At 43.4% G+C, this 14797-nt stretch overlaps 1 protein-coding gene across 4 annotated transcripts in view; it reads right to left on the bottom strand.

Moving 5' to 3' along the window:
• The window catches only part of LOC308294742 (pleckstrin homology domain-containing family A member 5-like), a 119683-nt gene that overhangs the window by 7301 nt on the left and 97585 nt on the right, over nt 1-14797 (bottom strand). For 2 of the 4 annotated variants that reach the window (XM_080737561.1, XM_080737562.1), the window contains exons 13-23: nt 13643-14012; nt 13126-13209; nt 11166-11285; nt 8807-8857; nt 7021-7083; nt 6545-6625; nt 5713-5868; nt 5411-5512; nt 4895-5032; nt 1098-1203; nt 243-355 (exon numbers count right to left, since the gene is read on the bottom strand). In XM_080737561.1, coding sequence (XP_080593687.1) covers nt 243-355; nt 1098-1203; nt 4895-5032; nt 5411-5512; nt 5713-5868; nt 6545-6625; nt 7021-7083; nt 8807-8857; nt 11166-11285; nt 13126-13209; nt 13643-14012 — 1384 coding nt within the window. The remainder of the gene's footprint in view (nt 1-242; nt 356-1097; nt 1204-4894; nt 5033-5410; nt 5513-5712; nt 5869-6544; nt 6626-7020; nt 7084-8806; nt 8858-11165; nt 11286-13125; nt 13210-13642; nt 14013-14797) is intronic. The other 2 variants (XM_080737563.1, XM_080737564.1) reach the window with 2 other exon arrangements.

The following is a 14797-nucleotide window of genomic DNA, read 5'->3' as shown; positions in this document are numbered from 1 at the left end:
CCGCGCATGTGTGTGTGTGTGTGTGTGTGTGTGTGTGTGTTTCCTGTGAGGGCCAAGTGCTCCACATGGTATGGTGGAATATGAGAAATAGTCATTGTGAGGACCAAGATAAATGTTTTTTTTAAGAAGTTTTGGGGGTTTAGGGGTTTCCAGCCATTTTCAATGCTGTCGTTTAGGTCCTCACAGTAGAGTAAAACAAACGTGTGTGTGTGTGTGTGTGTGTGTGTGTGTGTGTGTCTCACCGCTCCTCCTGTCTTCCTGTTCTTCCTCAGAGTGACGTAGGAGGCGATGGAGGAAGACTCCGCCATGGGAGACTTTGTCCTGGGAGGAACTATCCCTACTGGGTAGGACATCCCTGAAGCACGCACACGCACAAACACAGATAAAATAAATAAATAAAAATAAATCACTTTAAAAAATATATACAGTACAGAGTACATACAGTATATTCATAGGTTTTTGGTCACAAATTTTAAGATTTAAAAATAAATAAATTGTAGATCTACAAGCTCAAGTTATGAGCTTGTAGATCTGCTATTTTTGAATAGCCACTGTATAAAATAATGGTTAAAGTTGTCCAAATCGAAAATTACACAGTTGCTTTTCCAATTTTAATGAGTAAAAATAATAATAATAATAATGTGGCACATCGTACACTAGTTATCGGTCAACAAATAAGCACACATCGGCCAGAACTTTAACTTCCACTTAAATCTAACCTCAAAATGTCTAATGTCTAACTAACCCCAACCTGAAACTTTAGCTAATTATAAAACTAATTATAACCTTAACCTTTACTATAAAACATCCATTTGTCTTCCAAATTGTCCTCATTTTCTCAAGTTCTGGTATAGAGGGTATACGTCATCATCATCATCATCATCATCATCATACCAGCAAGTTATGCAGGAACGCCTACTGAGTGGCAAAAACGACTTTCTGGCCTTGACAGCACATACACTTTGCCACTCGCTTTATGCATGCACATACCCTCTATACTTGTGGGGAAATCTGGTCCTCACAACTAGTGTGTGTGTGTGTGTGTGTGTGTGTGTGTGTGTGTGTGTGTGTGTGTGTGTGTGTGTGTGTGTCTGCACCTTTGTGTGCAGGTGTTTGTTCAGATCGCTCTTCGTTGGTTCCTTCGTCCACCTCTGCTACTGTGGTCAGTTCTGGTTCGCTCTTGTACAGCCTGTAGTCTGGACCCTATAATGGATTATAACTGTGATTATAATACAATATAGTATTAATGTATTACTATGACTAGTAAGACGCCTCTGGGCGACATGCAACCTCGCCCTTAAGGGCCAATTCTTGGCCATCTGGCCAGTGATGTATATCGGACTAGTTACCCATATATGGAGACCCCTGGTACCCATATATGGAGATCCATAGTACATCCCTTTTATGCCCATACATGGATATCCCTGTCTGAACCAGCCACTATGGGCTGTCTTCCTCCATATATGGGCATTCCCATATGAAGTCCTGTTAGATATGGGCTTAATATTGATGACATTAGCGATCTCCATATATGGGCATACAAGGGATTTTGTGAGAGTGGTTCCCATGACATCTCAATATACAATCCATTTTATGCCCATACATGGAGATCCCTATCTGAACCAGCCACACAGATATGGGCCATGTCTTGGCCATCTGGCCAGTGATTTATATCGATGACATCAGGGATCTTCATATATGGGCATAAAAAGGATTCTGGGGGATACCCATATGGACTTTTACATAGGTGATGTCACCTGTGATATCACGTGAGATGTCACAGTGATGTGTCAGGGGAACCACAGTGTCAGGCGTGACCTACAGACAGAGATATGTGGACAAGATGTGCCGGTTTTCATACTGTAGTAAACTTGCGACCTACGGTCGTAATAACTATAATACACTATAATAGTGGTCATAACGCAATAGAATTTATTATCATGTATTACAACTATATGCTGGTGTTCTAAATGAAAAGTCAGTGAGTGATTATGAAGTGTTTGGCCCTGTTGGCCTAGCTCAGACCTACACGTGGATACGTTTTAGTATCACGTTTAGTACCACTTTCACACCACTCTACCCAGGTCCTTGTAGTGGAAAACCTGGCACAAGTGGGCGGTGTGGAGTGGTGTGGTGTTGGGCCATGTCAGTGGAAAGGGGGCTAAAGTGGTTTTAAGTCAACTTCAACCCTCTATAACAGAGTATATTTATCATCAAGAAATTCCTGCAGTTCTTTTTTTGTCGTCATTTACATGTTGGTGTCTATTTACCATTTTACTGTTGTAACAGCAACAGTTAAGGGAGGAAGTTGACTTAAATTATATTGTGGTGAATTTTAAATGAGTAATTCATTAAACGATAAATCATCATGCTCACATCGCATCACATCACATCACATCACATCACAGCATCACAACCAAATCAGACATTACTTAAAAAAAAGAAACGACAAGCAGATGTGATCAAACACACCGGTGCAAAAATAAAGATCTTTTGAACAAAAAACCCAAACACACAAATCACATTGTGGATGTTTGAGTGAATGATGAGACGGACTGAAAAGGTTAAGAACCACTGCCTTGGAGGAGTGAGTTACGGCTGGCTCTTTGGTGTGGTCGCTACAATATTTAAGTAGCGGAATATGACATAAATGTAAGGTGCTATATAAAGTAACAATGTCATTCAGGGATGCCATGGATGAAAAATAAATAAATAATAATAATATAGGGTTGAAGCTGAGCCAAGAAAAAAGAAAAGAAAATCTCATTCTCAGCCAACTTACAATATGCTTGTGCGCTTATAATGCCAGAAATGTTATACATTTTTCAGTTCTCCAGTACAGCCTCCAACCAGGCTTTAAATGGTTGGAGACTGTACCGGATTTAATAGACCACTAGAGAGTGCCAACGATAAGCCCATCATGGTTTGCTATAGGCCTCATGATAACATAGCCGAGTTAGCCTGCTCCATCCGTTTACATGGGGCCTGAGCTAACGGTTAGCAGGGGAACAGTGTGGGACCGTGAGCGCCGCACGCGCGCTTGATCGTGTAATTAATCGACCAACGCCTGGGACATGCGATACATGCCACAGCCACTTTTTACCGGATCAAAATCCGACAATCTGGCTGACTGGGACTACTGAAAAAAGATGATAGAATCATATCTGGCTGGGAGTGAGATAATAATAATAGGACAGAGATTTACGAAAATATTTATATAAATTATTTTTAAGACTGCAACCAAGAGGTCCAGGCTCCTGGTGAATCGTGACCATAAAACATTTGATTTTGTGAAGAAAAAATAAATACAAATAAAACAAATATTCCAATTCCAAAAAAAAAAAAAAGTTTGGTAATTTTATCGTCTACTCAGGCTTTTGTGAACACCCTGGGCAGATTTTAATTTGCTTGATTCAATATTTAGATATTTGATATTCATTTTATCAGACACTCCCCATCCAGGGCCCATTGTAACTTCAAACTCCATTTTAACCACGATAGATACATCAAAAACACCACTCATGGTGATAGAACCCTCCTAATACGTGAGCTGGCCATGTTTTTTCAATAACCTTTTTCAGTTAGTTTTAATAACTTTTTATTGTATTACATTTTTTCCATTTTCCCCAAAAAATATCAGGTCAGCTATAGACATTGAGGCGTTAAGCTGCCTTGGTCATTGAGTCAACAATGTGATGTCACAACAGGTCAGCTATAGACATTGAGGTGTTACCTACTCACCGACTGACTGACTCACTGACGGACAGGATCTGCCGGGTTTCACAGTAAACTGCGACCTATGGTCGCAATAATACCCTTTGTTTTGGGATTTCTTTTCCCCCACAAAATCCAACATTTTCGGAAATCTCTTTGGGGGAAAAATAAATGGGCTTTCGATTTGTGGCACCAGAAAATGGCCACCACTGCTTGCCCAATAGAAGATGGAGCATGCCGGTATGATGAGACGACGGACGGACGGACGGGCAGACCGGGGGATGGAAGGTCAGAGGTCAAACAAGGCTTACGGTGTGCGAGCCGTTGCTCCTGTGGTGGGCGGGTCTCTGGAGGGAGGAGGAGGAGCGAGATGGGGGGGGCAGGGTGGGGGAGTCGAGGTGGTAGGAGCGGGGAAGGGGGGGCCGTGGGGGTACAGGCTCCTCCTCCTGGGCACAGGGCAGAGCGCAATGCTGATGTGGCGGCACCCATTCGTCCCGATAATGTGTTCATAGTTATCATTATAATACCATACTATACAAATAATTACATACTTATGATTATAATACCATGCTACTCAATAATTAACCCTTTAAGACCTGGAACACATCTGTGTCACTTTGGATTTGAATCACTTTAACCATTATTGTATACTTTGGGTATTCAAAAACTTTAACTTCACTATAATGAGCTTGTGGAACTTGAAAAATCGTGAACATTTGTGCAAATGTTTGAATATATATTTGGTAAAGCGAAGATTTGTAACTCAAATCTTTGCTTCTGGGTAGAGCTTAAAATTTCAGCCCGAGCCCGACGGGAACCGACGGGTCGGCGCAGGCTGGGCCGGGCTCCATTGGTCACGTATATGTCGGGTTTTTTCATGTCAAGGACCACCAAAATGACATGTATTTGGCCACAGACCCCATCTCAAAACATGTTGTTCCAGGGACCCCCCAGAAGCAAATATTTGAGTAACAAATGTTCGCTTTTAAAAAGATATATTCAAAGAAAAAAAACACATTTTTCAATAGTTAAAGCATTCAATAATTCTAGGCCTAAATGCGTCTAACAAACCCTAGATGTGTCTTCTGGGTCTCCACCTGAAAAGAAAAGATGGGAACTCCTCCAGATGTTCCTCACCTGGTTTGTGGAGGTGTGCGAGGTGTTTCCAGGTGTTCCTCACCTGGTGTGTGGAGGCGTACAGGCCGCCCGAGTCTCCTTGGCTCCTCTGGGCTTTGTGTTTACTCAGAACCTCCATGACATCCTGGATCCTCCACAGCTCCTTCTGGATGTGCACGTGCTGCCGGCTGGGAGGCTCTGTCTGCACGCGCACCCCCACACACACATTTCCATTTTCAAAGATTTTCATATAGTTTCAACAAAATTCAAATAGTGGAAATAGCAGACCTACAGTACCAGTAAGACTCCCTAATCGGGAGATAAGCGACCGTCAGGTCGCACACACAAACTTTAGAAGACAATCGTAGCCAATCGGGAGGGAATATGGGAAATGGGACAGATCCATGTTGATGACATGACTTTAGAGATATGATACTGTGTACCGCTTTGCGTGTCCAAAAATGTGTTTTGCAAAAAATAACTGCATTCATGGTCTGGAGAGGGCACTTTTTACAGACAGATAAAAGGGCAGGGGCTCAAGCCTATGTCTATGTATGCACGTGCCTGGAGCTTACAGTACCTGAGGACTCCCAAGGGCCTCCAGCTGCTCCAGCAGGTTGCTCTTGGCCATGTTCACGTCACCTTCCAACCGATCGTAGTCTCTCCACGAACGCTCCAACTCCTACATGCGCGCGCACAAGCGCACACAAGCACGCACACACATACGCACACAGTTAAAACAAACAATCTAATGCCTGCATTGTGAACACACATGTTTCTTGTTGTTAAGTAGCTAATTATCAACGGTTATACCGTTGTTGTCATCCCACCCCCATACATTCATTATGCCACCTTTAACGTGCCAAAGGTCAAAGGTCTTACGGCAGAGACTCGGGACAGTTCCCGGCAGGTTCCCAGAAGGCCGTTCTGCAGGTCGTCTCTCTGCTGAACGATGCTGTTCAGTGCCGACGCGTCACTCTCACAGCCAATCACCTCGATCTCCTGACTGGCCGACAGCAGTGCCGTCTCTAGAGTGTGCTGCGCACACAAACGAGCACACACACACAAGCACACACCCGCACACACACACATAAACACGCACACACACACACAATATTTAGCAGACACTCTTAATCCAGAGCGACTTACAATAAGCAAGGACAGCACAGGGTAATACATCAATTGCATAGAAATAGTAATCTAGGATCGTAGGTAAACCGTAATCGTCATTCGTCAGTCCAACGTTAGAATAACCCAAACATTCTATAATCAGTACTAGGGATGGGACAATATGAAAATTTCATATCACGATTATTGTGACAAAAGAAATCACGATTTACGATATCATCGGCATAATCAAAATCTATTATCGTGGTTGAACATTTGCCCACAACGCGTCGCAACGCAACGTGTTCGGTCGTCGAGGCTAGGGCAAGTGCTACGGTGAGTGCTACGGTGAGTGCTACAGGCTAAGGTGGAGTCTGAAGAGGTGAGTCTTCAGATTATGGCGGAAGCTAGGGAGTGAGTCTGCAGTTCTAATTGTAATGGGGAGTTCATTCCACAGTTTGGGGGCCAGAAGGCAGAATAGTCTGGGACGTGTGGAGCGTTGTCCCGGATGTTTTAGCGGAGGTTCTGCCAGCTTCCCTGTGTTAGCTGATCTGAGGGAGGGGCTGCAGGGACACACATCATTAGATTGACAGACAGACAGACAAACCTTCTCTCTGTGAAGCTGTTGCAGTTTGTTCTCCTGGAGTCTCACGGTCTTGTCCTGCTCACACAACCTGCTGAGTTTAGCCTGCGTACACACACACACACACACACGCGCACGAACGCACACGCGCACACACACACACACACACACACACACACACACACACACACACACACACACACACACACACACACACACACACACACACACACACACACACACACACACACACACACACACACACACACACACACACACACACACACACACACACACACACACACACACACACACACAGGTCAGCACAGAGAACTACACACAACCTGCTATAAAGACATGTTTGCATATGAATGCACCATGATCTGTAGGCACTGCATACCATGCACACTATGGTTTCAGGCAATAGAAGCATAGCTTATATGCTATGGACTATTACATATTAAAGTAAGTTAGGCAGTATGTGTTCATAGTGGACTTACATCAATGTCCACCTCTTCAGGTCGACACATGTAGGCGGGTTCTCTGTAGTCTTCTGGACTGAACTGCAGGGGGAGACAGAGACACGGTCAGAAAGACAGACACACAGAACACAAACATGTTGCATTGAGGACATCTGATGCAAAGCAAGTTTCTCTTATTTTATTTAAAAACAAAATCAAGGGTGTTCAAAGTGTGGCCCCGGGGACAAATGCGGCCACATTTCATACGGCACGCGGCTTCGTTCCTAAATTGTACTATAAATGGCACGCCAGCACTGTCAAACAAGAATATTTTATAGTATAATTTGTCAGGATTTCTTGTTGTCTCATTTTGAAGGGGTCAAGGAAAGGCTATTTTGTTGTATTGTCTTGCATGTCTGGTTACATTTGCTAATGTGAGCTATTGTGTTTTCTTGAGAGCACTCACCTGACAAAAGATCATTGATATTAAATATTGATGTTGACAGTAAAATATTGTAATTGCGATGCATGCATGTGACTTTGTTATGGTCCGACCGAAAGTAAAATTTGTCAGGAGATACAGTCGGCCCTTGGGTGTTTTAATATTTTCTAATGTGGCCCCCTTTGAAAAAGGTTTGGACACCCCTGTCCTAAGTGTTTCTTTTACATAACGATTTGTGTAAAGCACATTTGATTGCCTTGTTGTTGAAATGTGACACACAAATATCTCCTTGGCTAATAGTGCAGCAAAACGGCTGGGTTTTGTCCCTGGAATTGTGTTTTTCCACTGAACCAGATGAGCTGACCGCTACCAGGCCAGCAGCCAGGCTAAACGCAGTGCAGTGATGTTTCAAACTTCAGCAACAATGCAGTGGTTTAAGGATCGCCCTGCGAAACAAGATGGCTGCCCCCAGGACACCAGCTCTACAGCCGTTCTGTTGTTCTCCGGCTTCACACTTTGGATAAGCGGGTCTGAGGGCGATTCTGCTCGTCTGGTAGCGTGGTCGACTTCACGTTTTTTTTCTTTTTTTCTTTTTTTTACTGTAAAAGTATCTATACTGCAATGTAGAAAATACTCTGTCCAGAGTTCAAAATTTAGTTAAAGTACAAAAGTATTGCTATCAAATTGTTCTCAAAGTAACAAAAGTCAGTACTTATTATGCAGAAGGTCCCATTTCACAATTTTCAAAAGAGTAAAATGTATAAAAGTCTTTTGAAAATATCAGATCGGCTATTTTCAAATGGCCAAAATGTACGTATATAGGGTTGAAATGGTTAATGTATGTTTTGTAATAACAATCAAAATCTACAAAGTAAGTAGTAGTAACTAAAGTTGTCTAATAATTGTAGCGGGGTAAAAAGTATAACATTTGCCTCAGAGATGTAGTGGAGTAGATGAAGAAGTACTGAAAACTGGAAATATTCCCGTAAAGTGAAAATACCTCACAATCATACTTAAATGTCATCTAAACGACAGGACAGGACAAAAGAACACAAAGACAGCATTCTTTGTTCTCATGTTGTTCTGTGGTTTCTGGAGAAAGAACCAAACTCCACAGAATAGAGGAAACTCCATGTTGTTGGACAACAATAATGGGGGAAAAAAAAGACCATCATTCACTTCAGGGTCAGTAATGTCTTTGTACATTTCAGTTACTCATCATATCTGCCCTGTGCAATCTTTGATTACCAAGCCTAAAAGCCAAACGTTCCATTTTGCAACGGCCAAAAACACAGTTGATGATCGCAATTGTTTGTGTGACAACTTCAAGTTTGTAATCGTGACAGCCACACACACACACACACACACGATCAAACCACACACCTGGTTGTCCAAATAGTGAAGGTTCCTGTGAGGCTGAGGCGATAGGAAGTCCTTCAATTAGCGGCAGAGAAGAACAGCAAGCAACAAGAAAGAAAGTGAGACAGATGAATCCAGCACGCGCGCGCGCGCACACACACACACACACACACACACACACACACACACACACACACACACACACACACACACACACACACACACACACACACACACACACACACACACACACACACACACACACACACACACACACACACACACACACACACACACGAAATGGCACAATAGAATGATGCATAAAGGAAAGCAGAGGCAGCGTTTCAAACACATTAGGGTGCAATACAACATGAAGGATGATTGCATAAGGATGTAACTGATTAACAATTAAAGATAACGACTGCTGGTTGGGCGCTGCAGGGCAATAAGCCAGGGACTGCAGGGACACATGGACACTGATGATGATGATGACACTGCACTCTCACTACACTATTAACTAATACCATGCTATAACCCGAGTTTCCTGAGTTATTTTTACTTTTTTTCTTTTACTTCCCACTTCCAGTTTCAGCATGACCGCAAACAGGAAATGCATGTTCGACCCTGGAACAACTCGATTTTGCTATCACTTTCTGTTCTTGCTGTTTACTTCCTATGTAAACATAACTGCAGCTATCTCATGAATGCCTGAACGGATTTCCAAGCAGACCTTTTTGTTTGATAGCTGTGAACGGTTTGCACATGCTTGGTGCATGATCAGTGCACCATCATGCAGGTAATAAGGTAAGGTAAATCCAGCAGTAAACCCAGAAAGTGAAACTTAAATTCAGGCAGGGAATGAGTTAAATGTATCGTTACACACCTGGGCGGGGTTGCACCAGCTGTTACTAAGTTATAACGTAGCCTAGTTGTAACGTAAATGGCTTCTAAGTCAAGACTTACGCATTACTAAAATGTCAGGTGTCGCACCACACAAATTTGTTCTTACGTATCTCTAAGTAACAACTAAATATTTACACCACCCCTTGGGCAGCACTAAGCCCTTACTAAGTAACATATCTCTATGGGAGAAGAGCAACTTCACTACTAACGTGGCAGACAGCATTATATCGGATATTTAATGAATTCAACAATGAAACGACCCATCTGTTTAAAACATACATTAAGCCCTATATATATTTCGGCCATTTGAAAATAGCCGATCTACAAGCTGACGATGTGTCTGCTATTAATAGAGTATTTCTATATTGCAGGATTGATACTTTTTTAAATTCATTTGAGTACTTTTCAACCACTGCAGCACAACAGCGAATTGAACGGTGCGCTCTCTTCCCCTGTGTCTCCAAATATGCGTTGCCCTGCATACTTCACAACGGGGGATACAATCAGATTCAGGATACAATCATATCATTGACTTGTGTACTGTACTGCACATGCCAGTGGAGAGACGGAGGTCTCTGTTGACAAAAGACGATACAAGCTTTATTTCCTTACTAGAAATAGCTTGCTTTCATTGGATTCGGGAGCTATGACGTCATTTTATGCGACTATACATTACTTTAGGAACAGTCTACGCATTACTAGTTACGTTATGCCTTGGCTTAAGAAGTCGTGGTGCAACACCTGTTAGTAACTCACTTAGTTACAAACTAACTAGTAGTTACTAAGCCTCTAGTAAGGACTTTACTCCCTAACTTAGGGCAGAACTTACGTTCTGGTGGTGCAACTGGCCCCTGGTACACAGGGTTAACCAATTAATGACTTCTAAGACCTTTTTAATACCTCTAAAATTAACAAGAATAATTAAGGCCAATACTGAGCCAAAGCTAATCAACAAACTAAGCCATAACAAATGCTCAAACATTGGACAAATTGGCAAATTATGAGGCAAAAAAAAGAGTGAAAATGTGATGCCTCAACTCCTACAAGTCCAAGTGCTTGTCAGGGTGGTGAGGGGAGGGGGAGGGTCGTGGCCTGAAAAGTTTGAGAACCACTCCTTTAAGGGGACATGATGACATTGACCGCATTCATTGCTCAGAAGGCATTCTTACTGCAGCAACAAAGCCTGGCCTCCGCCCTGACCTGAACATACACTAGACTGAACTGGACGGAGATGAATGATCCATGGTGAATGAAAACGGCACACACGCACACATGTTTGTATTACTATACTTGAGAGGACAAGATTTGGACAGCAATTTCATGAATGCCGTCATTACCATTATCTTTTGGCAACTAACTATGAACAAATTCTACAAGACTTGTGGGGATGTTTGGCCCTCATAAGAATAGTAATATCCTCGCACCAGCGCACACGCTACACATACACACACGGTGCATTGGCGACCTCTGCTGGCCTGACCTTGGCGTTGCCTGCATCCAGGTCTAGCTGCATAAGCTGGGCTACAGTGTTGGCTCTGACGCTGTTTAGCTCAGCCTGCTGCCGACGCAATGCTATTAACAGCAAGGTTAACTCCTCTGACTGAGAGGAGAGGAGAGGAGAGGAGAGGAGAGGAGAGGAGAGGAGAGGAGAGGAGAGGAGAGGAGAGGAGAGGAGAGGGTTGCAGAGGAGTCATGCACTCAGGGTGTCATCAGCATCAACATGTATGTATCATGTACACCAGGGTCTCTCAAAGTGGGGTGGCGTTGTGCAAGTCCAGGGGTGCCTCAGGATACTTTGATAATAATTGGAATTTATCAAGATCACTTCGGTTTAACCACTTATACTTAGTAAAAAGGACCTGAGTTGCACTGTAATGTGGTGCAATCTTTTTCAGGCTACAGTACACCAAGTCTCTTAACCAAAAAATAGCTGATCTATACTCTCACAACGTGACACAACGTGAATGTTCCCCCAGAATAAGGATGCTGGGGTTTAAGCGGTTAAACGCCAAGCATAAAAGTTATTTTCGATCTGTCCTAATGGACACAGGAGTGCCCTGAACCAAAACAAGTTTGAGAACCACTGATGTACACACTAAGGTGTGTACATGATACACAAACATGTCGATCCTCATTAATGCTATTAATTAATACATTAATTAACCATGCATTAAAGAGGTGTATACATGACACAGGGAGTAAATCATGTGATATGTTTAACATACTGCACATGAGTATCTTTCAACTCTACATGAGTCAGAGGATGAAAGAAGTCTGATCACGACAAAGGAAAGAGACCGTTAGCTGGTACGGTAGTTCTCTGGTAGGTTTCACAAAAGCAATAAAGCAATTACCATGGATTATACAGAAATGGGACGATTCATACTCCACTTTTAGAGCCAAATTTATTTTCAGTTTGGTTCGGGGAGTCAAAATATCGGTGGCACCGAACAACCGAATTGATGACGGTACCCACCCCGAACGAACCCCTGAATGACGTCATATTGTAGTTAGGACAGAGCCGAACCGAAATAAATTTGTCTCTAAAAGTTGAGTATGAATCTGCCCTAAGAGATGTAGGAAACTCAACAGAGCGGAGGGCTTCCGACCCACTTGGCCGTCACCGCAAGCTTGCGTGGCTTATTGCTTTTCGAAAATAGTTACCCAATACGGCAACGTAAATCACATTTTCCAATTTAAACCGTTTTTAATATATAGTATACATTTCACTGCGAGAATAATTTACACAATAAAGTAGTCCTTCCGACTGCCAGCACAAACTGGTATGTTGCTGCGCAAATTAATGGAAAGTAAAGAGTGGCACACGTGTTTTAAAGTAGTTTGTAAGAGCTCACACATACACAGGACGAAAAGGAGCTTTCCTCTGTGCTCGCCATGTGGAAAACTCAGTTGCAAACAGTAAGTACAACCATTGATTCTGATTGGGGACTAGAATGATTTTTTTTAAACAAATAGTAGTGATCATGGAGGTTCTACAGTAGGTTCTAGTTAACCGATTTAGGCCTAGAATTATTTAATGCTTTAACTATTGAAAAAATAGCAGATATACAAGCTCACAGCACGGCACCGAGTGCCGCGCTGCGAGCTTGTACTGTAGATATGCTATTTTTGAAAAATCTTGTTTTTTTTGCAAATCTTTGAATATATTTTTTTAAAGCGAACATTTGTAACTCAAATATTTGCTCCTGGGTGGTCCCTGAAACAACATATTTTGAGACGGGGGTCCGCGGAACCACTGATTTAGAAGAAGGATTTAGAAGTCTTGAAAAAATAGCAGATTATAAGCTCGCAGCGCGGCACTCTTTGCCAAATCTTCAAATCTTAAGTGTTACAGTAGGTTGTAATTAACACTGAGGTTCTGCAGTAGGTTCTAGTTAACATGGAGGTGTTACAATAGGTTGTAGTGAACATAGACTTACAGTTTTTCCTTGCAGAGACTGAGCGCTGAGGTTCTGGACAGGAAGACCTGCTGGTGACGCCCTCCTTTCACCTGGATACGCATACTGAACACATGAACACATGTTTAATGTTTATTTCGATTATCTTTTGTACATACTGACCAGGAAAGTTTGTTTTTAATGTCTCTTTTAATTAGCACAAATTAAATGTTATGGATCTGTATTTCCCAAACAGACCCATCTTTGGGTCACCCCTTTATTTTCAAAAATAACTTCATAAAACAATCAAAGACATTCCATTAATTAGGAATAAAGCTGCATGAATATAGCCAATCTACAAGCTGCAACACCCACATGCAGCTAAGCATAAAATAACATTTTAGTGTAGTTTTTATTTGTTGATGAAATTCTCAGTATATTTAGCCATAGCTTTAGTCATCATAGCTTTAGTTTTGACATATTTAGCTTTAATCGGTGAATAAAAAAGGTAGTTTTTTTCACGGATTCTTTGTCCACCACTGGTGTGTAAGAGTCGTACCTTGGTGGCGTGGGTCCTGTGGCGTCTGTCCACGCTGGCGTCCCCTGCTCCGACGCCGCGGTACACTGGCGACGGCCCCTCCGAGCGCGCGCTGCTCATGTTGTAGGAGCGCATGGGGGAGAGGTAGCCTCCCCCTCCTCCCCCTCCATACATGGAGAGAGAGCCGTGGGAGGGCGAGGGGGGGATAGAGGGGCCGTGCGACACGCGGTCCGACAGGTCCACCATGGTCTTGGGGCCGGGCATGTTGTTGGCGTAGAGCCCGCCGCCGCCACCACCCCCTCCTGGCGGGCCGCGGCAGTACGCCTGCCGCTGCTTCCACTCGTACAGCTGCCACAGGGTGGCGTCTCTCACCGGCCGGTGCTGGGTGGGCCTGAAACCACGAGGAGAGTTTAGTTAGCTGAGTGGGCCTGAGACCATGAGGAGAGTTTAGTTAGCTGGGAGGGTCTGAGACCACGAGGACAGTTTAGTTAGCTGGGAGGGCCTGAGACCACGAGGACAGTTTAGTTAGCGGGGTAGGCTTGAGACCACGAGAAGAGTTTAGTTAGCTGAGTGGGCCTGAAACCACGAGGAGAGTTTAGTTAGCTGGGTGGGCCTGAGACGACAAGGAGAGTTTAGTTAGCTGGGTGGGCCTGAGACCATGAGGAGAGTTTAGTTAGCTGGGAGGGCCTGAGACCACGAGGACAGTTTAGTTAGCTGAGTAGGCTTGAGACCACGAGAAGAGTTTAGTTAGCTGAGGAGAGTTTAGTTAGCTGAGTAGGCCTGAGACCACAAGGAGAGTTTAGTTAGCCGAGTAGGCCTGAGACCACAAGGAGAGTTTAGTTAGCTGAGTAGGCCTGAGACCACAAGGAGAGTTTAGTTAGCTGAGTGGGCCTGAAACCACGAGGAGAGTTTAGTTAGCTGAGTAGGCTTGAGACCACGAGAAGAGTTTAGTTAGCTGGGTGGCAGGGCTTTCACAACTAGTGAGTTTTACTAGTCGACTAGTTTGATCCACTAGTAGTCGACTAGTCTATTATGTAATAATAAAGACGCTCAGATGCACGGCATTTCGTTGCAGCTAGGTTGCCATACCAACAGATACACTCGCAAACCCGCGTGTGCTCGTTACTGCAACAAAACAAAGAGCATTTCACAATTACCACATCCATTTTAGCTCCT

This window comes from Nannobrachium achirus (assembly GCF_963921795.1).
Source record: "Nannobrachium achirus genome assembly, chromosome: 11".
Lineage (NCBI taxonomy): Eukaryota > Metazoa > Chordata > Actinopteri > Myctophiformes > Myctophidae > Nannobrachium > Nannobrachium achirus.
This window is presented reverse-complemented; position numbering and strand designations above follow the sequence as displayed.